The 24,309-nt window shown below is 57.8% G+C and overlaps 1 protein-coding gene across 5 annotated transcripts in view; it reads right to left on the reverse strand.

Annotated features, from left to right (window-relative positions):
• KDM4B (lysine demethylase 4B) overlaps positions 1 to 24,309 on the reverse strand; it is a 140,156-nt gene that overhangs the window by 59,621 nt on the left and 56,226 nt on the right. For all 5 annotated transcript variants that reach the window (XM_060094405.1, XM_060094404.1, XM_060094403.1 and 2 more), the window contains exon 7: positions 3,412 to 3,461. In XM_060094405.1, the coding sequence (XP_059950388.1) occupies positions 3,412 to 3,461 (50 nt within the window). The remainder of the gene's footprint in view (positions 1 to 3,411; positions 3,462 to 24,309) is intronic.

The raw sequence follows: 24,309 nt of genomic DNA on the forward strand, positions 1-24,309 counted from the left end.
GGTCCTACCGCCACCAGGCAGGTGAGGACACGGAGGCCCGGGAGACAACCCGCCCACCCTCGGCCCCAGACACACGGGGCCAACGCAGGCCGCGCCCACAGCCCCTATGCTCTCTGCCCCACGATGCACCACGTAACTAATTTAAAACAGGGATAGCCTCCGCAAGCCTACAGAAAGCCCATCAGCTCTACCTGCCCAGAAACCGTGCTTCACTAACACAGTTCAGGGACGTTCCCAAATCACCTGTTGGCTGAAACTCAAGTCAATGACACGTGTGTCTTGTGGTTAAGGAAAAGCCTGTCCCAGGTTCTGCCCATGGCGGCCAGGCGCCTCCGCTCAAACCCGCACGGAGAGCGGGCACAGGACGGCTGCCACACGGCTCCTCGAGGTGTGGGATGAGTCCCCACGGCAGTGGCACCAGCACGCGCTCCCGAGCGGCCACCTCCCTCTGGGACTGATCCCCAGACGCAGGCAGCCCCAGGACCCTTCTGGAAGCCGATCCAGACCGGGCCCAGCCTCCAGGCCAGCGCGCACCCTCGAGGGGCTGCTGGTTAAAGAGGGCACGTGTGTGTGTATGCGTGCGTGTGTGTATGCACGTGTGCACCCGCGTGGCCCCACCCACACGACAAGGCTGGAGGAGGCTCCTAACCGCAAGGACACAACGGCAAGGCTCTGGAAGGTGCCAGGGATGACTGAATCCAGCAACTCCGCTCTGCACTAAAAGCATTTCAATGAGAGTTATGGCTGCCTGACGCCCGGCCTGCCGGCCTCTCCGCAGTTCCTCTTTTTAATGCACAGTTTAAGTGGCTCTCATTAAAACTCTAATAAAGAAGCACATTTTAAGTGATTAGCACCAATAACGCGCCAACACATTAGTGCTCTCCCCGTGGGCCGCACAACTCTCCCAGCGAGCCCATTCGGAGCACGGCTATTCATTTTCCGTATTAATCGCAAACCCGTTCCACCCATCTCAGTAATGGAGCCCCTGACGCACGCCCCCAAAAAGTTTGGAAGGGACGCCTAGGAGGGCAGTGAGTCCCTTGCCCTGGAGCCTCCCCCATCCTTCCTCCAAGGAGGGGTGAGCAGTCCTGAGTGAGGGGGCTGCAGAGGAAGCAGGAGGCTCCTGCCACCCCTCCAGAGCTGACAGCCCCTCTCCTGAATTCCAGGAGCCACATGACTTAATGAGTCTGGATTTTTCAAGAAGCAAGGACGGGGCAGCCTCCCTGCTAGCCGACTCTGCCTCTCCCAGCCCCGGCCACTGAGCCTCCTCAGATGCCCAGGAAGTGAGCCAGCATCCAGGTCCGGGCATCAGGAAGGACCCGGCAGCAGCCCCAGCTGCGGGAATGGAGCAGAGGGCGAGCTCCAGGGAGAGAGGCTGTGGCACTGTCTGAGGTCGGCGGGGGCCCCAGAGGATCCCGCATCCGGCTTCTCTAGTTGGCGCTCCAATCACCCAGAACTTTTCTAGTAGAAAAGGCATACTGAGGGAGAACAGCGGGCATGGCTAAGCGTGGTTCTGCAGGTATGGGGTGCTGAACAGTGGCCCCCAAGACATCCATGTCCCGATCCCCTCAAATCTGTGGAACGTCCCCTCAGTGGTAAGAAGAACTCTGCAGACGGGATAAAGTTCAGGCCCCTGAGATGGGGATGGGCCTGGACCACCCAGGGGGGCTGGTGTCATCCGGAGGGTCCTTATAAGAGGGGGTCAGAGGGAGACTCGACCACAGACCAGGGAGACAGAAATGAGAGCGATGCGGCCCCACGCCCAGGATGCAGCTCCTCCAAAAGCCATAGAAGCCAGGAACTGGGTTCTCCTCCGGGGCTTCCTGAAGGAGCCAGCCCTGCTGATGCCTTGATTTTAGCCCCTAGAGGCTCACTGTGGACTTCTGACCTCCAGAAGTGTAAGAAAATAAATCTGTGGCGTTTTTTAATTAGGTTTTTTTTTGAGTAGTTTAAGGTTCACAGCAAAACTGAGAGGATGTGTGTTGTTTTAAGCCACTGGGTTTGTGGTAACTTGTTACATCAACAGGAAGCTAATACAATAGGAAAAGACATTTTTAATTTGCATTTTAAAAAACATAATGGGAAAAAAATTAATTTGCTTTTACTTTCGAGCTCAGTAAGTAAGTTAAATCGGCCTTTGCCATGCCCGCCTGCACTGGAATTTCTCCCGGGAGAAGCATGTTCCTGAGAGCGGCTCCAGACCTGTCCATGAGGTCAAGGTCCAAGTTTCCAACATAAAAGGTGACATGATGATGGCCTCTGCATAGGAACTGGGCCCGGGGGCATCTGCCCAACTCACCTGACGGCCTCCCTCCCACCTGGGACCTTGTCGACCCCGCCAACCCGCAGCGAGAATCTGCTGGGCAGAAAAGATGGGCCGTTCCCACCCCCAAGTCAAGTGCAGGCAGGGAGGCGCCCACAGAGGCCAGCAGCCGGCTGGCAGGGAGCCTCACCAACACCAGGCCATGGCTTCGGAAGGTTCCGTGGCCACCTGGGGGTGCCGGCTGCCTACTGCTGCCACGGGGGTCGGGGTGGCCTGAGGCCCCGTGCTATCTGCACAGCAGACTCTCACCCTCACCCGGGTGCTGCCTGAGAAGGAGGGGCCGTTCTTGGCTGCACAGCGAGGGCCCACCCGCTGGGCCAGTGGGGTCTGTGAACGTCTGTCCAGGCACTGACAGCCGTCCGCACTCAGGACACGGGTCTCCATGGGGACAGGACAGGTGCAAGATGAGAGCGATGGGGGGCCACAGCCCGGCCCCCCATCGGGGCACACAGAGGCCTCCGCGCCCCCCCAGCCTGGGTGTCTGGCTTGTCTCTAAGGATCCCATGCCCTGAGGGCCGGCCTTTACCCGGGTGGTCAGAGCCCCGGACGCAGCCCAGGAGCCTCTCCGACAAATCTTGTCAGCCCAAGAGGCCCTAGCGAGGGTCTCAATCCAGGTGGTGGAGGGAGCCCGGGTGACCCGACCCTGCACGGGATTAGCAGATGGCCCTGCAGTCCCCATGCGGCCGCACGGAACAGCTGCGGACCTCCGAACTGGACTTTTCGTGTTCTAGACTGAGCAAAGACTCCATAAAGACAGAAAAGTGTGGATGCAGCACCAGGTGCTGGGGGGTGGGGGGAGCACGGGCTGCCCCCAGCTGGCAAAACCTGCGGTCCTGTCCCAAACTCTGGGCCAAGAGGCTAGAAAACAAGAGTGTTGAAGCGACGGCATCCGTGTGGCTTTCGTGAAATGACAGACCCACAGTGGGGGTCCACGACCTGACCGCCAGGGAAGGGAGTGGAACACAGCCAGGACACCTGGAGCACATCACCCTCCGGGACACCGACCCCCAGACAATAGTGTGAAGCCAGGGAGGGAGAGGCTGCCAGCCCACCGCCCACCCTGGCCCCAGTGGGCCCCAGGCACCTACCGATTGCCAGACGCTCCAGGCGCTTGCCATGCTCTGGGGGGATGGCGTACCTACGAGAGAAGGGAGGCACGTCAGAGGGGAGAGTGGGTGGCCACTGCACAGCTGAGGGCCCCAGGAGACACGCGGGCCCGGCACAGGGCAGAGCTGGGCGGCTGTGGTCGGTGTAGGGGAGGGGCTGTCAGGGTTGGGGGATGCCACATGGATGGGAGGAGGGGTGAGGTGGAGGCCCAGGACCCAGGACTTGCGGGGCAGTGACACACCCTCAGAATGCCAGGAGTGGAGACATTCCCAGTGGCATGGTAGGGCCACTGTCCAGAGGAGGAGGGAGGGTGGTAAACTGTCCAACGGTACAGCTACTAGAGCATCCGAGTCCTGTCCCATCTGGGAGAAACTCCAGGATCCAGCAATCCTGCCCCCTGGGAACACTGGGCCACGTCTGACACATTTCTAGTTGTCACGACTGGGGGAGTGGTCCTGGCATCGAGGCAGGGGGGGGAGGGATGCTGCTCCACACCCCACAGCGCCCAGGATGCGCCCTAGTAGAGAATGCCCCACCCGATGTCAGCAGTGCTGCAGGGGGCGGGGAGCATGCTCCAGAATAACAACGGCAGTCTCTGGAATTCTAGAACGAGTCCACAGCAGGATGTTCCCCACAGCTGCTCCCTCCTCCCCCACAGGGCAGGAAGCCAAATGGGGAGGGACACGGAACGTGGAAGATCGCCCAGGCTCGGTAGCTGGCTGAGTCCACTCCAGCTGAAAGGTTTATCGTTACTTTTAATAAAATAAAAGGGGACAAGGGTAGGAGATAAGGTGAACATTGTGCTGTCTCTAATCTAACAGGATAAAAATAATTAATTTCTGGGCATGTTTCAGGGCCCTGGAGGTGGCCATGGCACCTTTAATTCTGCTGTCGTCAGAGAACTGCCCGTTATCTGGACAAAGAGGAGGTGACTCTTTTTTAAATGGCCTTTTATCACTTACATCAAGATGATAAAAATTAATCCCAATCCAAAGCACCTCTGTGGGATTAACATCCCCCCACCAAACAGGGAAATGGAACATTCCGTCCCTTCTGGGAAGATGCCCGAGGACAGGAAGGAACTAACTTATGGCTCCAAGGCTGTGATGATTAATGCAATATCACCAGTCTACAATGCTGCTTTCACTTAATTACCGCCTGTAATTGGGAGTTGTAAAGATAAGATTAATTGAATCTGGTGGATGTTAAAAGTTTAATACACTGGAACGTGGCTCCTCTGTTATCGGAAAGTACAAACTGCAGGACGCTGGGCTGAGTGTTCAGAAGAGCAGCCCCTGGAGAGATTAGAAAGGACTCGTGGACGGGAAGCCGGCAGTCACGGGGGACGTCTGCACTCCGACAGCCAAGAGCACACTGCGCCTCCCACGGCTTGGAACGACCCGGCGACAGCCTGGGAGGTGCTGAGAAGCCCCTGTGCTCCCCCAGCCCACACCCAGGGACTCAGCAAGCTGAAAACCTCAGTCTTCAGGGGAAGGCGGGCAGAACTGGGGTCCTGGTCCTTAACGAAACAAGTGCTGAGCGTAGGCCGTCCATTCAAAGGAGGCAGGGAGGGCAGCAGAGGCTCCATCTGCGCAGTTTTAACGGCTCCCCGAGCTCCGCTGGCCTGCCATCGATGTGGGCGGCAGGTGCCCATAGAGCCCCCTCCCTGCCACGGCCCTCCCCTCCAGGGCCCCAGGCAAGCCCAGAGCAATGAAGGCCCAGGTGAGCTGGCCTCCCAGCAGGGCTGACATTCACCACTGAAGGAAAGTCCCAGACCGAGGGGCCCCCATGGCAGAGCCATGCATAGTCTCCAGCCTGGGACCAGGGCACGCTACCCTTGTTACAGCCCCGCCTGGCGTCACGCCACTGGGTCGGGGCATCCCTGACTCCCAGGCTTGGCTCTGGGAGGAAAAAAAAGAAGGCAAAGCAGCTCTTTGGGTTGAGCAGGGCTGCTCGCTAACTCTCGAAGTAGGCAAGCATCTGTCTGGCCATTAGTGAGCAGGTTCTGGGGCCGTAAAACAGAGTCAGTTTTATTGGTCGCCGATATGGAGGCAGTTTGTCTTGCTCCCTGGGAACTCCGTCCCCATCACAAGGTCAAACCTCACGGCCAAAATCAATCTGCTTTGCCCGCCTGCGACCCCAGGCAGCTGCTCTCTGGATGTGGCAGCCCGGGTCGCCTGGGCGGCAAAGGGTGCTTGCATGTTTCCTTGGACAGACGGCCTGCCCGGGTCCACATCCATCTCACGACTGGGCCGGTGCGAGGTTTCCCAGCTGGCGGTCAGCCCTGCCCAAGCCCACACAGAGCCCCCCTGGCTCCCCCATCCCACTCTCCGCCAGCACGAGGCTGGTTTCCCATGTGCCCTGCTACACAGTGGCCGTCTCCTTGGTCCACCAGCCCCCGCCTCCTCCTGGGCTGACCACATCCCACCCGCAGACGGCCCCCGTCACCATGCTCCTCCCCAGACACTGGGCTGTGGCTGGGTGCCTCCTGGTGGTCAACTCACTCCAGGCCAGCACAGAAGTCATGGCAGAGGAATCTGGACGTGTCGGATACAGGAACGGGCAGAGCCACTCCCAGAATCCAGGGAGGGATGGGAGGGACAACAGACCAGGGGCTTCAGGGGGCAGAGTCAGAAATGGGGGAAACCCCTTGGGGGAGTCTGCAGAGGGTCGGGCTGCCCACGCGGGGTCACGCAGGTCCCTCCGGCCATAGCACACGAGCCCCAGTCCTGAGACTGGCCAGGCAGGCCCCTTTGGACCTTCTCCACGTATTTTACCAGCCCATCATGTGCACCCCTCCCCCTGCCCTTTCTCTCCTCTGGTCAACATTTTACACAAAGCACTTCTGGATGACACTCAACCAGAAAGTCGTGGAAAATTCGGCACTGTCAGCTCGGTGTCCCTGGCAACCGCTCCAGGTGACCCCGCGGAGGCTGCAGCAGGATTGGACAGGCTCCATAACTCCGGGTTTAATGTTGTGGAATCGCCGAGGAGGCCGAGAGTGACGAATTCAGGCATCGTTTGCCAGACGCCTTTTTCAGAAAGGCAGTCGTCTGCAAATACCAGGGACTTCGGCGAGAAAATAAAGCAATTTTAGATCCGCTATACAGCCCAGGAGGTAACAGCAGGGGACACGAGACGCATGCAAAGCCACACAATGGTAAAGAGACGGTCCCAGTCCAGCAGTTTCACTGTTCAAACGATCGGCTGACGGGAAGGCTTCCGGCAGTGACCAGAGTCCAGAGGCCACTTTCCAGAAGGAAGTGACCCCCTGGTCTGGGGAGAGATGGGCGGGCTGGCCCTGCCAGGTGGGCGTCTCCCAGCCTCTCCTTTCCAGGTTTCTTCTTTTACACTTGACGTCTGGAGTAGTGGATGTACCCCCTCCAATCACAGCCACCCCCAAAAAGGCAACGTGGAAACCCGCACACCTGGCATAGGCCAAGAGGGAGGCCTGGGGCCGGAGCGGCCAGTGATTGCGTCCAAGACCTGCGTCCTGACACGTGTGCAGGGGTCGGACGTGCTTACGGGGGGCCAGGGACGGACTGAGACTGGACGCTGGAGGGGTGCACCCCTGGCCAGAGGGGGGTGTCCCGTGGACCTTGCTGAGGCCAGGCCAGAGTCCAGTCAAGAAGCTCTGGAAGCCGGGGGCTGTGGGTGCTGGTTGGGCAGAGGCCTCAGTCCAGTGGGAGGGCAGCTCTTGGGCCCAGAGGCAGAGGTAGTTGACAGGAAACACATCCTCTGCGGGCAGGCTCTCGCCTTGGGCAGGGGACAGGCTGCGTCCATCCTCCCAAGACGCTGACCCGGGAAAGGCTTCCTGTCTGCAGTGAAGGATGCTATTAATGGTGTCATTTTCTTGGTGTTTTGTTTATTCCCCTGGAATGGCTTGATGGATGTGAATAATTATCAGACTATAAAAGCCAGCAAATGTGCTATTTTCTATTGCTCTAAATCATCAAACAAATAAAGTGTGAAACAGCATTTTTGAATATAATTTTCCCCTCTAATGGCTTAGAATTATTATCAAGAACAATGAAAATAAATAAGCAAATGCCTTGTGAGTTAAAAATTAAATGAGTGTGTCAGGAAGAGGAACATGGGCCATCGTGGAGAGCAGGGACCTGCTCGGGGCCATCGGTTCTGCAGAAGAAGCAAGGGGCTTCAGGCCACGCAGGAGCCCGGGCCTCTGGGTGTGGACTCCCACTGCCCAGTGCCCTCTGGCCCAGGGAGTGGGTGTCTGGGACCACCTCCCAGCGGGGAGGGCTGTGCTGAGTGAGGGGTGTTCACCACGGTACCTTGTGCCCAGTTGACCCCCGGGAGGTCCAGGGAGCCCGTGTACCGTTGTCCTGGGACGGCCACATGAGACCTCGGGAGGCAAGGTGGGTGGGGCTGGCCACTGCCCTCCCTCTCCCGGGCCAGGGACAGACAATGCCAGATGGGCCGCTGCCTCTCAGGCCAGCAAGAAAACCTGTGGTCCCAGGGCAAGTTGTCAAGACGAGGAACGGGACGCTCCAGTGGAAGGCGTCGCACCCCCAACGGGGCCCAGTTGCTCGGCTGGCCGGCCACCCTGGGCTACAGGACCCGTCAGAGTGGATGGAGTTCCCTGTGAGGAGGGCGTGTTGCCACGGTAACGAGGTAATTCCCACACGCTCCTGCCAGCTGCAAGGGTAATGAGAGGTGATGGGGTCCTGACTCTCAAACCCTGCTGCCCATCCCCAAGAGGCCCCCTTGGCCTCTGCCAGGGCCCTGCAGAACCGGTTTGCTCGGAGCCAGGTATGAAGCGCTATAATTCGGACTGTATCTGCTCCCCGAGATGTGTGTGACTCTCCCCCGGGTGACAAGAGCGCTCAGGATTTCTTCCATCGCCCAGCCTGACAGCTTCCACCGGCACGAGGCTCGGCTCCCCGCCCTTCCGCTCTGCTGAGGAGAGCGTGCCAAGAGCAGGGGTCCAGCCAGGAGCCCTTTGGAAATGTCAGTTCAGCCCGACGCGAGTTGGAGGGTGAGGAAGTTAATTTCATAGTGTCTGCACAAGGCCGGGGCAGACAGGCCCCTCACCGTTTAACATGCTATAATGACAGCGACGGAAACAAGAAGGCAGAGTCCACGGGAAGTGCCGAGACCACATGTCACGTTGGAGGCCACCTGGCACAAGTGAGCCGCTGGCACGGGCCCAGGAGGCCATGGCAGCTCCGAATGCCAGCGGCCCCCAGCGCCCCGTGTGCTGGGCATAGGGAAAAGCCGTTTTTTATTGCAATCCTCAAACACACGCCCTCTCTAGCCACGCGTCAGTGGGACAGTCCTGGCGCGCTGCCCCGTGGTCTGGGCAGCCAAGCAGAACGAGCTGGTCACGGAGCAGGCTTCCCCTCGCCCCCGAGTTGCCCAGGCGCCACCTCTGCACTGGTTAGAGATGAGCTGGGCCAGAGCAGCCTCTCACTCTGCTCCTCCGCAGTGAGGAGTGAAAGGGCCCAGAGAAGCACAGCCACAGGCGGTCTCCCCTAATGTGATCACCATGGAGACGAGCCACAACACGTCCAAGCACTGCAGGTGACTTTTACGTGCAGCATTTACATTAAATTCCAAACCATTCTGTATAAAAAATTCTTAGGACTGCCCTGGTGGCATGGTGGTTGGGAGTCCACCTGCCAATGCAAGGGACACGGGTTCGAGCCTTGGTCCAGGAAGATCCTATATGCTACGGAGCAACTAAGCCCGTGCGCCACAGCTACTGAGCCTGCAAGCCACAACTAGAGACAGCCCACGCACAGCAATGAAGACCCAAAGCAGCCAAAGATAATAAATTTTTTTAAAAACTTTTTTTTTAAAAGAAATATATTTAAAAAAAATTCTTAGCCATCCAGGACTAGGAGGGACCTTCCCACGGTCACAGTTCAATGTGAGGCAGGAGAGGTACTCTGGAAAGTTGGGGGCAAGGCAATCCACAGCACCGCGCTGAAGACACTAGCCAGTGTAATAAGTCAAGAAAAAGATATAAGGGGAGTAACAATCAAAAGGGAGAGACAAACTTTTTCATGGCAAGTAATATAACCTTCTACCAGGGAAAACTAAGAGAATGAGCTGGTGAATTAAGAACTAAACCGTCCAGCGAGGATGCAGAATAAAAAAAAAAAATCAACAGACAGCCAGGCTTCCTCTGCACCAGAAAGACATTCACAGAAGACTATAAAACCCACTAAGGTGAACCCTATCCCTTGTCTAGCGGTCCAGAGGCAGGAATTCCTCACCACAAACAAAGGCAAACATAAACCTGGGCATGTACTGGCCACTGACAGAATCGCAGAGTTTGGTCCAGAGACGGAAGTGCTCTCCGGGAGGCTGACACCGCCAGGAGATGCAGCCCCTCGGTGTCTCTGTCTGGAGTAGGACAGGGCAACAAATACAGGCAGGCCTCGGAGTTGTGGCGGGCTCAGTTCCAGACCACCGCAATAAAGCGAATACCACAATAAAGCGAGTCACACTAAGTTTTTGGTTTCCCAGTGCATAAAAAAAGTTACGTTCACGGTACTGTACTGTACCATAGTCTAACAGTGTGCAATAACAGCATTATGTCTAAAAAAATAGTGCATATACCTTAATTTTAAAATGCTTTACTGCTATAAAGTGCTAACCATCATCTGACAAGGCAGGGTTGCCACAAACCTTCAATTTGTAAAAAATGAAGCATCTAAGAAGCACAATAAAACAAGGCGTGCCTGTACAGCAAAAAGCCCCCTTGCCCCTGCCCACATCTTTCAGTAAAGGAGGTAACAGGTGTGACCGTGACATCGCCGGGTGACTCCAGGTACACACGTGGCAAGACTAGTTTGTCAGGTACGAGCAGGCCTCATCATGACAGTTCAAACGTGAAAGACGGACTACTAACAGTCATGCTGACGGCAGGGTCAAAGGGGGACGAGTGGTCACCCGGTACCAGGCTGGAGAAATAAAAGATGTTAGAAAAAGCAGACAGGCTCGCCCTTGAAACACGAGGGAGCAGGTCCAAACGCCAGGCAGGACAGCCCTGGAACCACCGAGATATCCCGCAGTCCCCTGCCCCACTGGGAGGGGAGGAAGAAGAGCTGTCACCTGCCCAGTTTGCCGGGGAGGGGAGGCTGCAGGGCACCTGGCCCGGGGGAAGGAGGGGAGACTGAGCCCTTCCCTAAATACTCAGGAGAGCAATCCAGCCTGGTGGGGTGGGTCCCCTCCGCGTCCCCCCCCACCCCGTGCACCCCCATCTGGCCACCACTGCACAAAGGAGCTCGACCTGGGTGGCATGGCTCCCTCCCTGAGAGCGACTGAAACTGCCTGACAGCAAAAGGATGCCTGCCCTGTTTCTATCAGGAAATCCCATCTCACCCTCCGAGGAGGCTGTTCCACAGGGGGCCGCCTCCCTCATTTATCCAAGTGCCGGGGCCCTTTATGTGACAGATACAAACACTTGCTGGGGAGATAGGATCAGCCCAGGACCAGGGTGGCTTGTCTCTAGGATAGAACCTTATTGAGCTGCGGTGGTTTTATCTTTAATGGATCGTTTTACAGGACAATAGGTGATGGAATTTGGTATCTCACACCAGCAGTGTCAATGATTTCAAGTAATGACATTTTTACTGAAACGTGCAAGAGATAAACAAAGTTCAGGGAGCATCCACTCAGAGAAAATGGGGCGTCTCAGATGGGGATGCCGGCTGACGGGGATGCCAAAGGACCAGCCTGCTGGCAGGACCAGGAGCTCTGCAGCCAAAGGGGCCGCCCAGGCTTCTCAGGGGGCTGGGGAAGTGGGGACGCGCCCTGGGCTCCACGCTTGCTCGCCCGCAGGCTGCCCCCACCTCCCCGAGGTTCCCAGGGAAACGGAGTGGGTGAGCATCCTGAAGGCCCCCCAGCTCTAGGGCCCGGTTCACGGGAGCCCATAAGCCCACTTTAATTAAGGAACAGACTTTACAAGGTGAGCAGTGTTGAGCTGCAATTAAATGCTGAAGTGGAGGTACCTGATCCCTGGCCCGGGTTTATTTCAGGCCCATGAATTCTTTTTGTTATAGACAGGACCGAAAATGCCAAGTCACTTGTGGGCTGGGTTTTGACGTTGCTTTTGAAGCTGTGGGGGGTCCTTCTCAGGTGAGGTTTTAAAAGGCAGGCGGGGGCTTCCCTGGTGGCGCAGAGGTTGGGAACCCGCCTGCCAACGCGGGGGACACGGGTTCGAGCCCTGGTCCAGGAAGTTCCCACATGCCGCGGACCAACTAAGCCCGCGAGCCACAACTACTGAAGCCCACGTGCCTCGAGCCCGCGCTCCGCAACAGGAGAAGCCACCGCACCACAACGAAGAGTAGCCCCCGCTCGCCACAACTAGAGAAGGCCCGCGCGCAGCAACGAGGACCCAATGCAGCCAAAAATAAATAAATGAATAAATTTTTTTAAAAAGGCAGGCGCCCATCAACATAATCAACGCAGCCTCTAGTGGGAGCTGGGGAAGGGCCTTGTGCTGCCAGCGGGGGGGTGGGGGGGTTGCGTGCAGGGGGTCGATTTGTGGGGATGCAGTGCTGGGAGCGCCCGGTGCTGCTGGTAAAGCCACCGCTACTTCCCCCTCGTCGAACTGGCCTCAATTTCCACCTGTAAGTTAAAGGGCAGGCAGCTCCCATTTCGCCCAGGACCCACGGCCTGCTTATGCTCCCCCGCCCCCGATTTATTTCTGCTGAAACACACAGGAGGGCGGGAACAGGAAAGAACAGAGGGTGGTCCGCTGAGAGTGCACGAGCAAGACTTAAACAGCAGGGGCCACGCCGGGACATGGAGGCTAGCTGCGGGGAGCTGGGGAGGGTGGCTGGGAGTCCAGGTCTGCCCTCGGGCTGAGAGAGCCGGGGCAGCTTCAGTGCGGGGAGGCGCCAGGCCTATCAAATCACTTCCCGTGTCCTTGATGCTTTTGTGCTCATCAGCATGCACACCCACAGATGCGTGAGGCCGCTGAACCTCATGTGGACACACATTGACAATGGAGGCCCCCGGCGATTGGGAGGACAGGCCCGGAACTCTCCCTGCCCCACCAGAGGGGGCCCTGGGTGACCGTGACTTGCCCCTTAGCTATGGGACTGGCTCTGGAGAGCATTCAGGTGACGGCATCTTTACAAGCAGGTCCCGTGACCAGCAGTTCCAGTCTCCGCGTGTAAGACCATCAGGGTCTCAGCTGACTGCCCAAAAGGTGAAGGGCACAGGGCCCTCGGGGTCACTCTCGGGGTGGCTCTGGGCCCTGGTGCTTTGAGAAGGGTTAAGCTCACACATAGGTTAAGCAGGGGAGAGCAAACAGACCAAGCTGGAGGGGAGCTGCTGCAAGAGGGCCTTCAGCACGTCTCATCCCGGGGATGAGCCTGCTGGTCCCCGCTCCCCAGCTCCCGCTGCCGTGCCCACGTGAGAGGAAAACACAGCCTTAGCCAGATTTTGAAGCAAAGCTAACAAAGACTCCCTCAACTCACAGATTTGCAGGAATCTCCCTTCTGGGGAGCTGAAATCAGCCGACAGCAACCTCTCCAATACGGGAGAGATCTGCCATGGAAACCAGACCCTGCACACAGAGCAGGAATCTACAGAACGATGGGGAGGGTGAGTGACTCCAGGCCAGGACCGCATTGGCCACAGACCCCCGATGCTTCAAGCAACCCCTCATCCAAACACAGCCAGTGGGAGGATCTCAAGATGGGAACAATGCCCGGCAAAGCCACTTCTCTCAGAAGAACTGACAGTTTCTTAGAGCGGTGGGATGGGGAAGGATTCTGGCGACCGGCCTGGCGCTCCAGACTGGAACCAGGAACGCCAGGGGGGGGGCTGGTTTGGCTCCTGCTGCCCTAAAGCAAAAGTCCTGCAGTCTCGCAAGCGGCCTGAGCCAGCAGAGCGCTATATCGTTCCAACCCCAAAGCGCCCACTTTGAACAAAAGACTCCAAAATTAAGGGCCATCTGCTCCTGCCAGACCAAGCCAGCAGGCTGTGTGACAGGCCAGCCACGCCTGCGGCCACAAGTAACACACAGACAGGAGATGACTGCGCCCACAGAGGCAGGCTGGCCTGCCCAGGCAGCGAGGGCTACCCCGACCTGCCTGCCCAGGGCTCCCACACCCATGCCCTGGACCTTCCCTCCCGCGGCTAACATCCCCCTGGAACGGTGGAGTAACTCGCGTCTCCCTGCTCCTGGCCTGGCCACCTGCCCTCCAGCGGAGCCCTCCATGGGCTGCCCTGCTGCCTCTCCTCCCACAGGTCTCAGCCCAGCGCCTTCCCTGCCTCCATCTCAGGGGTCCCGCTGCCGCGTGCCACCCACATGGCCCTCCATGCCCACTCGGGGGGCACACCATAAGCTCCTGCCCTGACACACGGTGTCTGCCCTGGAGTGGTTCACGCTGGGTCCAGAGCGGGCACTTGGCCAGGGTTTGAGCTGACCCATCTCCTTCTACAACCTTGAAGCCACCTTCGTCCATGGTAGCAAAGCTACGGCTCACCTGCCCCTTTCCAGCCCTCTGCCCCCGTACACGCAGTCAGACTACGTTTCCCAGGCTCCCGTGCTGGAAGGTGTGGCCACGTGACCTGGCGCTGGCCAATGAGATGTGGGCAGAAGCCACGGACCTGCCTCCCTGGCCCGCCCATCAAAGTTTCGGGAAAACGGCCTCCCCCTGCCCCACCTAGACGCCTACGCCCAGGGTGACCTCAGAAGCCGTGCACTGAAGGTGGCTGAGCCTCTGGTGGCCTGGGTCCCTGGGTTTGTGCAGCATCTCCTCCATCTCCCACAAGAACCTGCCGGCTTTGATTTCAGCTCAGCAGGGCTTCGCTCAGTGATGTTTTGGGGACTCTAAGAAAAGGGTCCACCCTCTCCCACGCCTGCAAGCTCAGTCCACCTTTGCCAACTGGGACGCCCCCTGTCCCCACGGGGGAGCGCCTGCCTGGGCACGCACTCCCAGAACCCGCCGCCCCTTCTGATTTGCAGGAGGACACTCCGAGGGGCAGGGCGGAGCAGTGGTTAGGAATGCAGGCTCACACCCGTAGCCTGGGCCCAGCCCTACCACTCCCCAGCTCTGCGGTCTCAAACCACGGTCTCGCCAATCTGGTCCCACGTGTGAAGGAGGACGGCGTGGGGCAGTGGGCGAGACCAGGAGTCACTCCAAGCATAGCCTGGCACACAAGAAGCATCGGAACGTGGCCACTGCTACCACTATGTCTTCTCACATTGTCACACTGTCACGTACAGTGACAGATTCTTACACGAGCAGCAGGTAAAAGACGACACGATGTTTGCCCCAGCCCCAAACTGGAAACAGCCCAAATGTCCACCAACAGTGGAACAGATAAACAGGTGGAGGCGTGGTCACACAACAGAAAACGCTGCAGCGTGAAAATGGATAAACTATCACCACACACGGCAGGGACGAATCCTCCTCGCAGACAGAGCAGAAACGCAAGAGACAAATCAGTCCGTGTGCGTGGGGTTCAAACCCAGCCATCACTCAGCCGTGTCTCCCAGAGACACAGACACACAAAGAAAACGGCCCAGAGAAGCAGTAACACACGGGCCATCAGAAGCAGGAGGACGGTCCCAGCTCTGCGGGGTTGGGGGAACAGGGCCGCAAAGGAAGGGGGCCCAGGACAGAAAACGAGGGGGTTCATTTCTCAGCAGCGTTGACTGGAGAGTCATTCGATAAACTGTATGTATGTATCCATCTTTTGGCCACGTACAATATTTCACGTATTTTTCTGTACCATGTAACGTCTTAGGATAAAAACATTTACTGAAAAGGGAACACACCATGACAGACATAGTCCTCAGGTGCCCCTGAGGCTCACATCCCTGCTCTCGGTCATTCCAACATCCCTCTTGGTGCTGCTGGGAGGGGATCTGGCTGTTATAATTAAGGCCCCAAATCAGCAGATCCTATAATTGGTGGGTGGGCCTGACCTAATCTGGTGGGCCCTGGAAAGGCATCGGTCCCTAAGTCAGAGGGGCCAAGTATGAGGGGACCCTCGGTACCAAATGGACCTTCCCCAGAGCTCCGGGTATGGGTCCGGCCCGCCGACACTCGACTCTGCCTCTGAGGCCGTAAACCGAGGCCCTGGCAGGCCCATGTGGGGGTGCTGAAAGCCGGTCACCTCAAGCCATCTGTCTACGGGATCAGCTATGCAGCAGTGGAGAACTAAGACTGCCCAGCTGGAGGGAGGAACAAAGAGATCAAAACTGTCTGACAGAAGGACGCCAGATCGTCCACATCTGTCCGATTTGGGTACTGGGCTGTTCTGTTCATTATTCTCTTTCCTTTTAATTTGAAGTATTAAAAAAAAAAAAAAGAAAGAAAGAGTACACTCCAAAGAGGACAATACAGAAAGGGGGGAGGTGTGACTTTCCAGTAGAGACACCTGAGCAGCACGACCTCAGCCAGGGGACCGAGGTCGACACCAGCAGTGATGAGCCCTGTTGACGGCAGGCACCCCAAGACAATGGACGAGATGGCCCCTCATGCGTGGTCCTCCTCCCGGCACCCAGAGCCCCAGCTGTGGGAGAAAAACACCAGACAAGTTCCCACTGAGGAAGATTCTACAAAATCTCTGACCACAGTCCTCCTCAAACCCATCAAGGGCATCAAGAACAAGGAAAGTCTGGGAACCCTCCTACACAGTTGGTGGGAATGTAAACTGGTGCAGTCACTATGGAAAACAGTATGGAGGTTCCTCAAAAAACTAAAAGTAGAACTACCATATGATCCTGCAATCCCACTCCTGGGCATATATCCAGAGAAAACTCTAATTCAAAAAGATACATGCACCCCTATGTTCATAGCAGCACTATTCACAATAGCCAGGACATGGAAACAATCTGAATATCCATCGACAGATGAATGGATAAAGAAGATGTGGTACATATACACAATGGAATATTACTCAGCCATACAAAAGAATGAAATAATGTCATTTTCAGCAACATGGATGCAACTAGACATTATCATACCAAGTTAAGTAAGTCAGAAAGATAAAGACATACCATATGCTATCACTTGTATGTGGAATCTAAAATACGACACAAATGAACTTATCTGTGAAACAAAAACAGACTCACAGACATAGAGAACAGACTGGTGGCTGCCGGGGGTGGGTGGGGGCGGGGAGGGAAAGATTGGGAGTTTGGGGTTAGCAGATGCAAACTATTACATATAGAATGGATAAACAACAAGGTCCTACTCTATAGCACAGGGAACTATATTCAATACCCTGTGATACACCATAGTGGAAAAGAATATGAAAAAGAACATATATATGTATAACTGAATCACTTTGCTATACAGCAGAAAGTAACACAACATTGTAAATCAACCATACTTCAATAAAATAAATTTTAAAAAATTAAAAAGAACAAGGAAAGTCTGAGGAACCATCACAGCCCAGAGAAGCCCGAGGAGATGGGATGCCTGAATGTCACAGGGGACCTGGCCAGGGTCCTGGGACAGAAGGGGACACCAGGGACAAACAAGGCAAACTGAATGAAGCAGGACCCTAGTCAACAAGAATGTACCCATAAGGTTCATTAACTGCAACAAATGTCCCAGCCTCATGTAAACTAATAAGGAGGCTGGGTGTGGGGTGCATGGGAACTCTCTGTACTGTCTTCTCAGTTTTGCTGTAAAATCTAAAACAGTTCTGAAAAATAAACTCTTTCAAAAAGAGAGAGAGGGAGTACACCACCAAAACAGTGGATAAACAGACCAGCCTGTGACAAACACAGAAGGAACAAGGAAACAGTGGACCGTTTGCACCAGGCACCCTCCGTCATGAACCCTCCCACCCCTGCTCACCAAGAAGCCAATTTCCAAATCCATCAGCTGCACTGCTGCCCGGCTGCCCAGGCTCACGGCAAGGCATGAGATCATTGGGAATATCAGCAGATCCCCCCACTCAGCCTCATCAGCTCTGGAGGAGAGCATATGGTGAGATTTTCCTTCGCAGAAGGCTGACCTTCCTCTGCCGAGCGTGATGTTAAAATCACTTTGCACTCCCTGAACGAACACCAACTGTGCCTGTCCCCGCCAGCACTGCGAGATTCAAGGAGGCAGCCTGCGGAACGGACCCTGCTGCCCGGTGAGCGGGAGCCCCTGGGGGAGCACTGGGATTCCCAGGTCTACGATCTGCCCCGAGCTGCACGCAGCACAGGTTGTCACCTGACGCAACTGTCTGGCTTTGCTGGGGCAGCACCAGGCTACTGAGTTTAGTGCAGGCGAGGCTGGCAAGAAGCAGTCAGATGTTTGGGCTGATCTGTGGTTCAAACCATGCTGTGTCACGCTGCACAAAAATCCTCTGAAGTTGCCTGTTGTCGCACCCGCCAGGTTAATTAATGATGCCATCCTATCCTCGTAGCCTGATGACACGATGCCCCAATTTGAGACTCCAGCATCAGGAGTTCATTTTCAAATGCCAAAGCCAGCTTCCGGTTTCAGATTTCCGGCACAATCCTGACAAGCAGAAAGGCTGGGCTGTTGGCATCGGGGACGACAGTGTGGTCCCGACAAGAGCGGACCGAGGGCTCTATGAGGAGGGCGGGGAGGGGTCCCGGGGTGGGGGGGTAGTAACACGGCTGTGCTTGCCATAAGCCCCCGGGTGCTCAGGCCCTCCTGGGCATGTGCTAAACCACTTCTCCCAGTGCTGCGCCAGCATCCCCGTGCTGCTGAGCTCCAGGGTGTGTGCGCGGCTGCAAAGCCCAGCTGGAAGAGACAGCTCCCAGCAGGGGCTCTAGGTCACCTCGCAGAACGCCAGGTCTCCAGTCTTCTGGGCATGGTCCCCGGGGGTGGTGGGCGGGACCCTGTGGAGGCCAGACTCACGAACTGCCTGAGTGAGGGGACACACTGTCCTTTCCTGACTAGATGCATGCATGTATGCTGCCACACACGCAACTCGAGTGCACAAGCGTGCACACTCCAGGGTGACCCAGCACCGAGGTCCCCCCGGGTCTGAGAGGGTTTCCAGGATGCGAGGCTTCCGGCTCCAAAGCTAGGAAAGTTGCGCTGGTCACCCTAACGCCAAGGTCACCATGCACCCTGGAAGGAGGCAGTGGGCACACGGGTCAGGCACACAGGGAATAAACGACAAGCAGGCCTGCTGCTGTGGCCAGAGCCACCATCAAAAGAGGTGACGGAGAAGGCGCCCCCTGCTGCCCACAGCCCTTTGCGTCAAACAGTCAGTGCACAGCGAGCTCCGGACCAAGGACCCACGAGCCGGGAAGACAGGCCTCGGCTGGTCGTGCTGTTTAGGACAACAGCCATCTTCTCTCAGAAGGAGGATCCTTCTGCAGAGACACGACCACCGCCATCATAAAACCTCCGACAAGCAGCTTCAGGCAAGGCTGCGTGGACTGAGGACAGACTCCGCCAGGGCTGCTAGGTCCAGTATCTCCGCAAACAGATTCAAGAAAGCTTGGGGCCTTGGACAGCAGGACCCTGCCACCTATCTGTTGTCTTTTAATAAACAGGGGTCCTAACACCTCTCTACTCTCTCTCTGGCAGTCTGCTCTCAGGAAGAGCTCTCTGCTCAAAAACATTCTTTTTGTTGCTGGATTTCTGGTCACCATGGCCCAGGAGGCAGGGCAGAGGAAGCAGGAGCCTGCTGGTTTCCCCAGTGTGTTCACAAGGTACACACCGAGACTCCCTGCATCATCCCGGTGGGTCTCTTCCCCTGGCCCCCCAGGTGCTGCGGCCATGTGGAGCTGCTGAGCGAAGCTGCTTGGCTGAGCTGCGGCGCCTCTCTCCCCAGAGACCCAGGAGGAAAGGAGGCAGCGCCTCTATCTCACGCTGGCATCCTGTACAAGGATGGGGCGCAGTGCTGGGAAGCTAAGTTACCAAAGCCAATCTGTGCAGCCGTCACACTCCTACCAATCTCCACTCCAGATGGTGCCCAGCCAGCCCTCCCGCCACCGTGGGGCAAGGCGGGGCCGCACCTGAGTCAGGGAATGGCCCCTGCTCCCTGCCGTGCCAGGCTCTCAGAAGCCACGAGGTCACCCAGGGACCTCCTCCGGGAGTCACCAGCGCTCTCCACCACGGGCCTTCGGAGCTGCTGCCTGCGGTCGCTTTGCTCGGCTCCATCAATCACCAGAATTCCCAATTCTGCCACCAGGGACAAAGCAGAGGCCCTGGCGGCCGCCTGGCATTGTGGTCCAGCAGTGCCACCTGTAGCCAGAGCCAGGGAGCCTGTGGCCGGGAGGAGGGCGGGAGGCACCTGTCCCCTGGGGCTCACTGGGGTGACTATTCAACACCGACAGGGAGCACATCTGGGCAGTGGGCTGAAGCCGCCTGGGGTGGGCCTGCAGGGAGGTCCCGAGGGGCTGGGAGGGTGCCCATCAAGGGGGAAGGGAGCAGCCCAGCAGCCCCACCCCGCCCCCAAAGGAGCAATAGACCCCTGAATCCTGAGCCCAGCACACCCAGCCTCTCTCCCAAGCTGCAGCCAGAGAGAGAGAGCAGGAAACACAGGAGCTGGGCCACATCTGCACACCAGCTCACGCCCCTCCTGTGCCCCACGGCAGGGAGCACATGCCCTCAAACGTGCACGTGCGCACACACACACATACCCATGCCCACGCACGCACACACACTCACACACGCGCAGGCACACCTCCGGAGTACCAAGTGCAGACGGAGATGACTGCCTGCTGGGTGTCAAGTTTCCCGGCAGCAAAAGAAAGCCTGCCCGTTCCCTCTCCTGTGAAAGCCCCTGAGTGAAAATGCCAAAGAAAAACTGCAGGTGCAATGGAATCAAAAGGAGAAATTCTCAATGCACCCTGGTGCAGCGCTCAGGCTTCTTAAAGGTCAGGGAGGGAGCGAAGCTCTGGAAAAGGCTCCCCGCCCCCCTCACCAGCAGCCCCTCCACCGACTGCCCTCAGGGATCCACCCATCACACCCCAGGACCGTCCACGAGCCTGGGGGGCTCCGTGCCCTTTGTGGGAGCACAATCCAAGAGACCCTATCTCCCCTGCCCCCGCCTTGGGGCACCTGACACCCAGGCCAACAGAAGCCAGAGGGTGGGAGGGGCTGGGGAAGCCGAGAGAAAACCAACTGCAGGACCTGCCTGATGGCCAAGGTCACGGCCCAGACAATCCCCACGGGGAACACTGTCTGTCCCGTCCTGGGGCCCTCTGGTGGCATGTCCTCCACCCACCCGCATGTGGGCACACGGCAGTTGCTGCGTGTGGATAGAGCCCTGCCTCTGGGCAACAGCGTGAAACGACCCCAGGTGGGTGTGTCACACGCTCATCTATGGATACAGTTCCTGGTGACATGCTGCCCACAGGGACCCAAAGGGGCCGTACCAGGGGTGGGTATCGAGGGAGGCCCGGCAGACAGAGCAGCCCCGGGACGGCTGACCCAGCGCTACCCACGGGCTCCAGGGGGTCCTCTGGATGCTGAGCCCGGTGCCCTGCACCCAGGCCCGGCCCTGCGGGAGGAGGCACCCTGAACCAGGCAGAGCTGCTCTGCCTGCCTCCCCAGGCCCACGACCTCCTGGCCTCGATGACCAACCGTCCGGGCCGCTGCAAGGCTGGGTCTATTTTAAATACCCGTCTCTAAAGGGATCTGAAGCCCTCACGTGCTGCGGATATTCTTAGCCTTGCTGCCAGAGAGCGCCGCACAATGCCGGCCTTTCGGAGCAAATTCCATGCTTTTATCGACACAAGGCTGTGAGCGTCACTCTGACACACAAATCACACCACCAAAGTAGCAACAGACCCAGAAAGGCTCCAGAAGACGCCGTAAACCTGAGTAAGTTGACACTTTCCAAAAAAAAAGTGCTACTGAAATACCCCGAAATGGTTGCGATCAAGCTACTGCAGACACAAGAACACGGTGTGATTCGGGAGACAGACGTGGGGACGGCTCTGCCGGAGACCTCGCCCCACAGGGCCCAGGGGAAGGCAGGGAGCAGGGGCACCACCTTCCCAGGGATCCTGAGTGGCTCCCTGCACCCCCAGCCCAGGGACAAGAGGACACCAAACCAGCCCCCGCACCCCACCCCTGCAGAGGTCCACGGTGACCCAAGAGGGAGTGTGGCCTCCACACAACGTAAACCTCCGTGCACGGGGGCTCCCAGGGGCTACGGGGTCACTGTGCTCTCAGAACCCTGGTCTCCTGACAGCGTCCATCCCCACCCTGTGCCAGGCCCCTGCTGGTGATGGGGACATTGGGTGGAGGGGAGGGACACCGAGGGCCCTGCCCCATGGGGTCTGAGTCTGGCAGGGAAAGACTGACACCAACCTCAGACACGGCCAGCACGTGGTCACTCTGAAGGACGAGCATGGGGTGTCCTGCCAACATCTGGGGTCCCCACCCCAGTCCCGGGGAGAGAGCAGGAAGGGCTCCAGCACGGTGGCTCAGCTGAGCTGGCCGGGCACCAGGGGTGGGACAACAGGGCAGGTGGCGCGGAGCCCCTGCAGCCTCACTCGGGCATCATGAGGGACCCCCACGTGCAATCCCACCCCTTCAGGACCAGAAACCAAGATCCAGGTCAAGTGCCTTCCGGAATGTTCTTCCCATAAGGAATCACCACTGTGGTCAATGTGACCCTTCTGGCTGCTTCCCCAGCACTCTCAGGAATCGGGTTGTGGGGCAGGGGGAGGCGGGTGGTGGGTGGACAGCAGGGGCCACCCGAGCAAACCAGGGGTGCAGCTCAGGGGGCAGGGGTGCTGCGGGCTGTCCTGGGGGACAGGCAAGCGAGGAGAGCAAGGCGCCGGCCCTGTCACCCAGGGGCTGCTGGTCCTCATGTTCCCAGCATCCTGTCTCTGGGGGACATTCCTCAAACCCAGTCCCACTGTCTTCCATCTGCCCTCGATCCCAGCCGCTTCTCAAGAGGCCCCCAGCCGCTCACTCCTCCCTGCCCCCCCAGGCCACGTGTCCCCAGAGAACACACTAGGGCCCCAGTCTCCCGAGGTCTCCCCATCCCCAGGCAGGCCTGCATCTGAAAGCTCAACCTTCCTTGCCCAGCAAGTGCGGGGACCCAGCAGAGGCTGCTTGCTTACTTTTTCTGTTTTCTTTCTTTCCTTTTTTTTTAAGGAAAAGGTGGGTTTTCTCCCCTTCGGACCCCTCTGGCTGGGCGGCCCTGACCAAACCCAGGGCTAAGAGTTCCCACCGCCCAAGGGCAGAGGCTCCCTCACCCCCTGCTGCTGCTTCCAGGGGGCCTTCGGAATATCACTGCCACAGCCGCTCGGAGGAGTCTACAAAAGGATGAAAGAACCTGGGAAATTTCCAGCAGCCCACAGAGCCAAGCCAGAGGGAAGGGCGGGAGCGCCATCTAGCGGCCCTCGGGGCAGCCGTGCTGGGGCAGGACTGGGACACGGCCACTCAGAGACCGGGGCAGACGTCCCTCCCACCACCACCCCACCCCATGAGACACGGCCCAGGCCAGCGAGCTGGGCCCAGCAGTGCGCATGCGCGCGCACACACACGCACGCACACACACACAGGTACCTGACAAATACACACACACACACAGATATCTGACACTCGTTGCACATTGGTACCTGATCCACACATATACACAGATTTATATACACAATACAGACATACAGATACCTGACAAACATACACACACATATACATCACACACACAACACACACAGATACCTAACACACACTCACATACACACACATAGGTACCTGAGACACATATACACACTTATACAACACACACATACATATGCTCATATGCATACTCAGACACACACACGTGTATACACTCACATACACTCATATACACTGACACACATTTGTATACACACATACACACAAACACAAACACACACATACATATACGCAGAAACATACACTCACATACACTCACACACACCCTCGGACACTCACTCACACACACACACACACACACACACACACACACACACACACACACATACACACACACACACCCTCACACGCACGCATGCAGCCCCAGCCTGCGGCTCTATCTGCACGGGGAGCCTGAAGGCCACTCACCTGCACTCAGCCCGCCAGGCCCACGGGGAGGACGCTGCTGTGCGGAGCGGTGGGCAGAGCCCCCAGGGAAGGGGCAGGTCTACTGCACCCCACAGGTGTGGGCCTGGCGCAGAGCAAGGGCCCCTCCCACAAGGCCTGGACTGGGGCCTTCATGCAGTCCCGGCCCAGCCTTGCCGTGAGGAGTCGGGAGGGATGGGGCAGCCACGCAGTCACTGGGGCCTCCCGGGCAGCTTGGGGACAGCACCCTGACCAGGAAACCCCTCCACTCGGTGCGCAGGACCACACTGCAGGCGTGAGGCTCAGGCCTTTGTTCAACCACCATCACCAAATACGTCAATCTCTCTCCAAATCTTTCCCCAAAGGCAAATACCTCCCCCACAGAGGTTCCAATGATCAAGGGCTCACGTAAAGCCACAGAAGGCCACAAAAGGGAGAGGAGTGGATTGAAAACAGGAAGCCCGTGGAATTGTAACAGGATCCCAGCAAACACACAAAGTAGCACCACGCGAAGGCCAGAGGGCCTGTGGCCAGCAGAATAACGGCCCCAAAGATGGCCACGGCCTAATCCCGAGACCTGTGGACATATCACCTCATGTGGCAAAGGGGACTTTGCAGAAGGGATTAAGTTAAGGTCCCTGAGACAGGGATGACCCTGGATTCCCCAGGGAGCCCGGTGTCATCACAGGGTCCCTCATAAGAGGAGGCGGGAGGGTCAGAGGCAGAGAGAGACGGGAGATGCTGCGCTGCTGGCCGTGAGGATGGAAGACGGGGCTGCGAACCAGGGATGTGGCACCTCTAGAAGCTGGAAAAGGCGGGAACCGATGCTCCCCTGGAGCCCCCGGAGAGACCAGCCCTGCCCACACCCGGATTTAGCCCCGTGAGGCAGAGTCAGCCTCCTGGCTCCAGAAC

This window comes from Mesoplodon densirostris, chromosome 3 (genome assembly GCF_025265405.1).
Source record: "Mesoplodon densirostris isolate mMesDen1 chromosome 3, mMesDen1 primary haplotype, whole genome shotgun sequence".
NCBI classification, from domain to species: domain Eukaryota; kingdom Metazoa; phylum Chordata; class Mammalia; order Artiodactyla; family Ziphiidae; genus Mesoplodon; species Mesoplodon densirostris.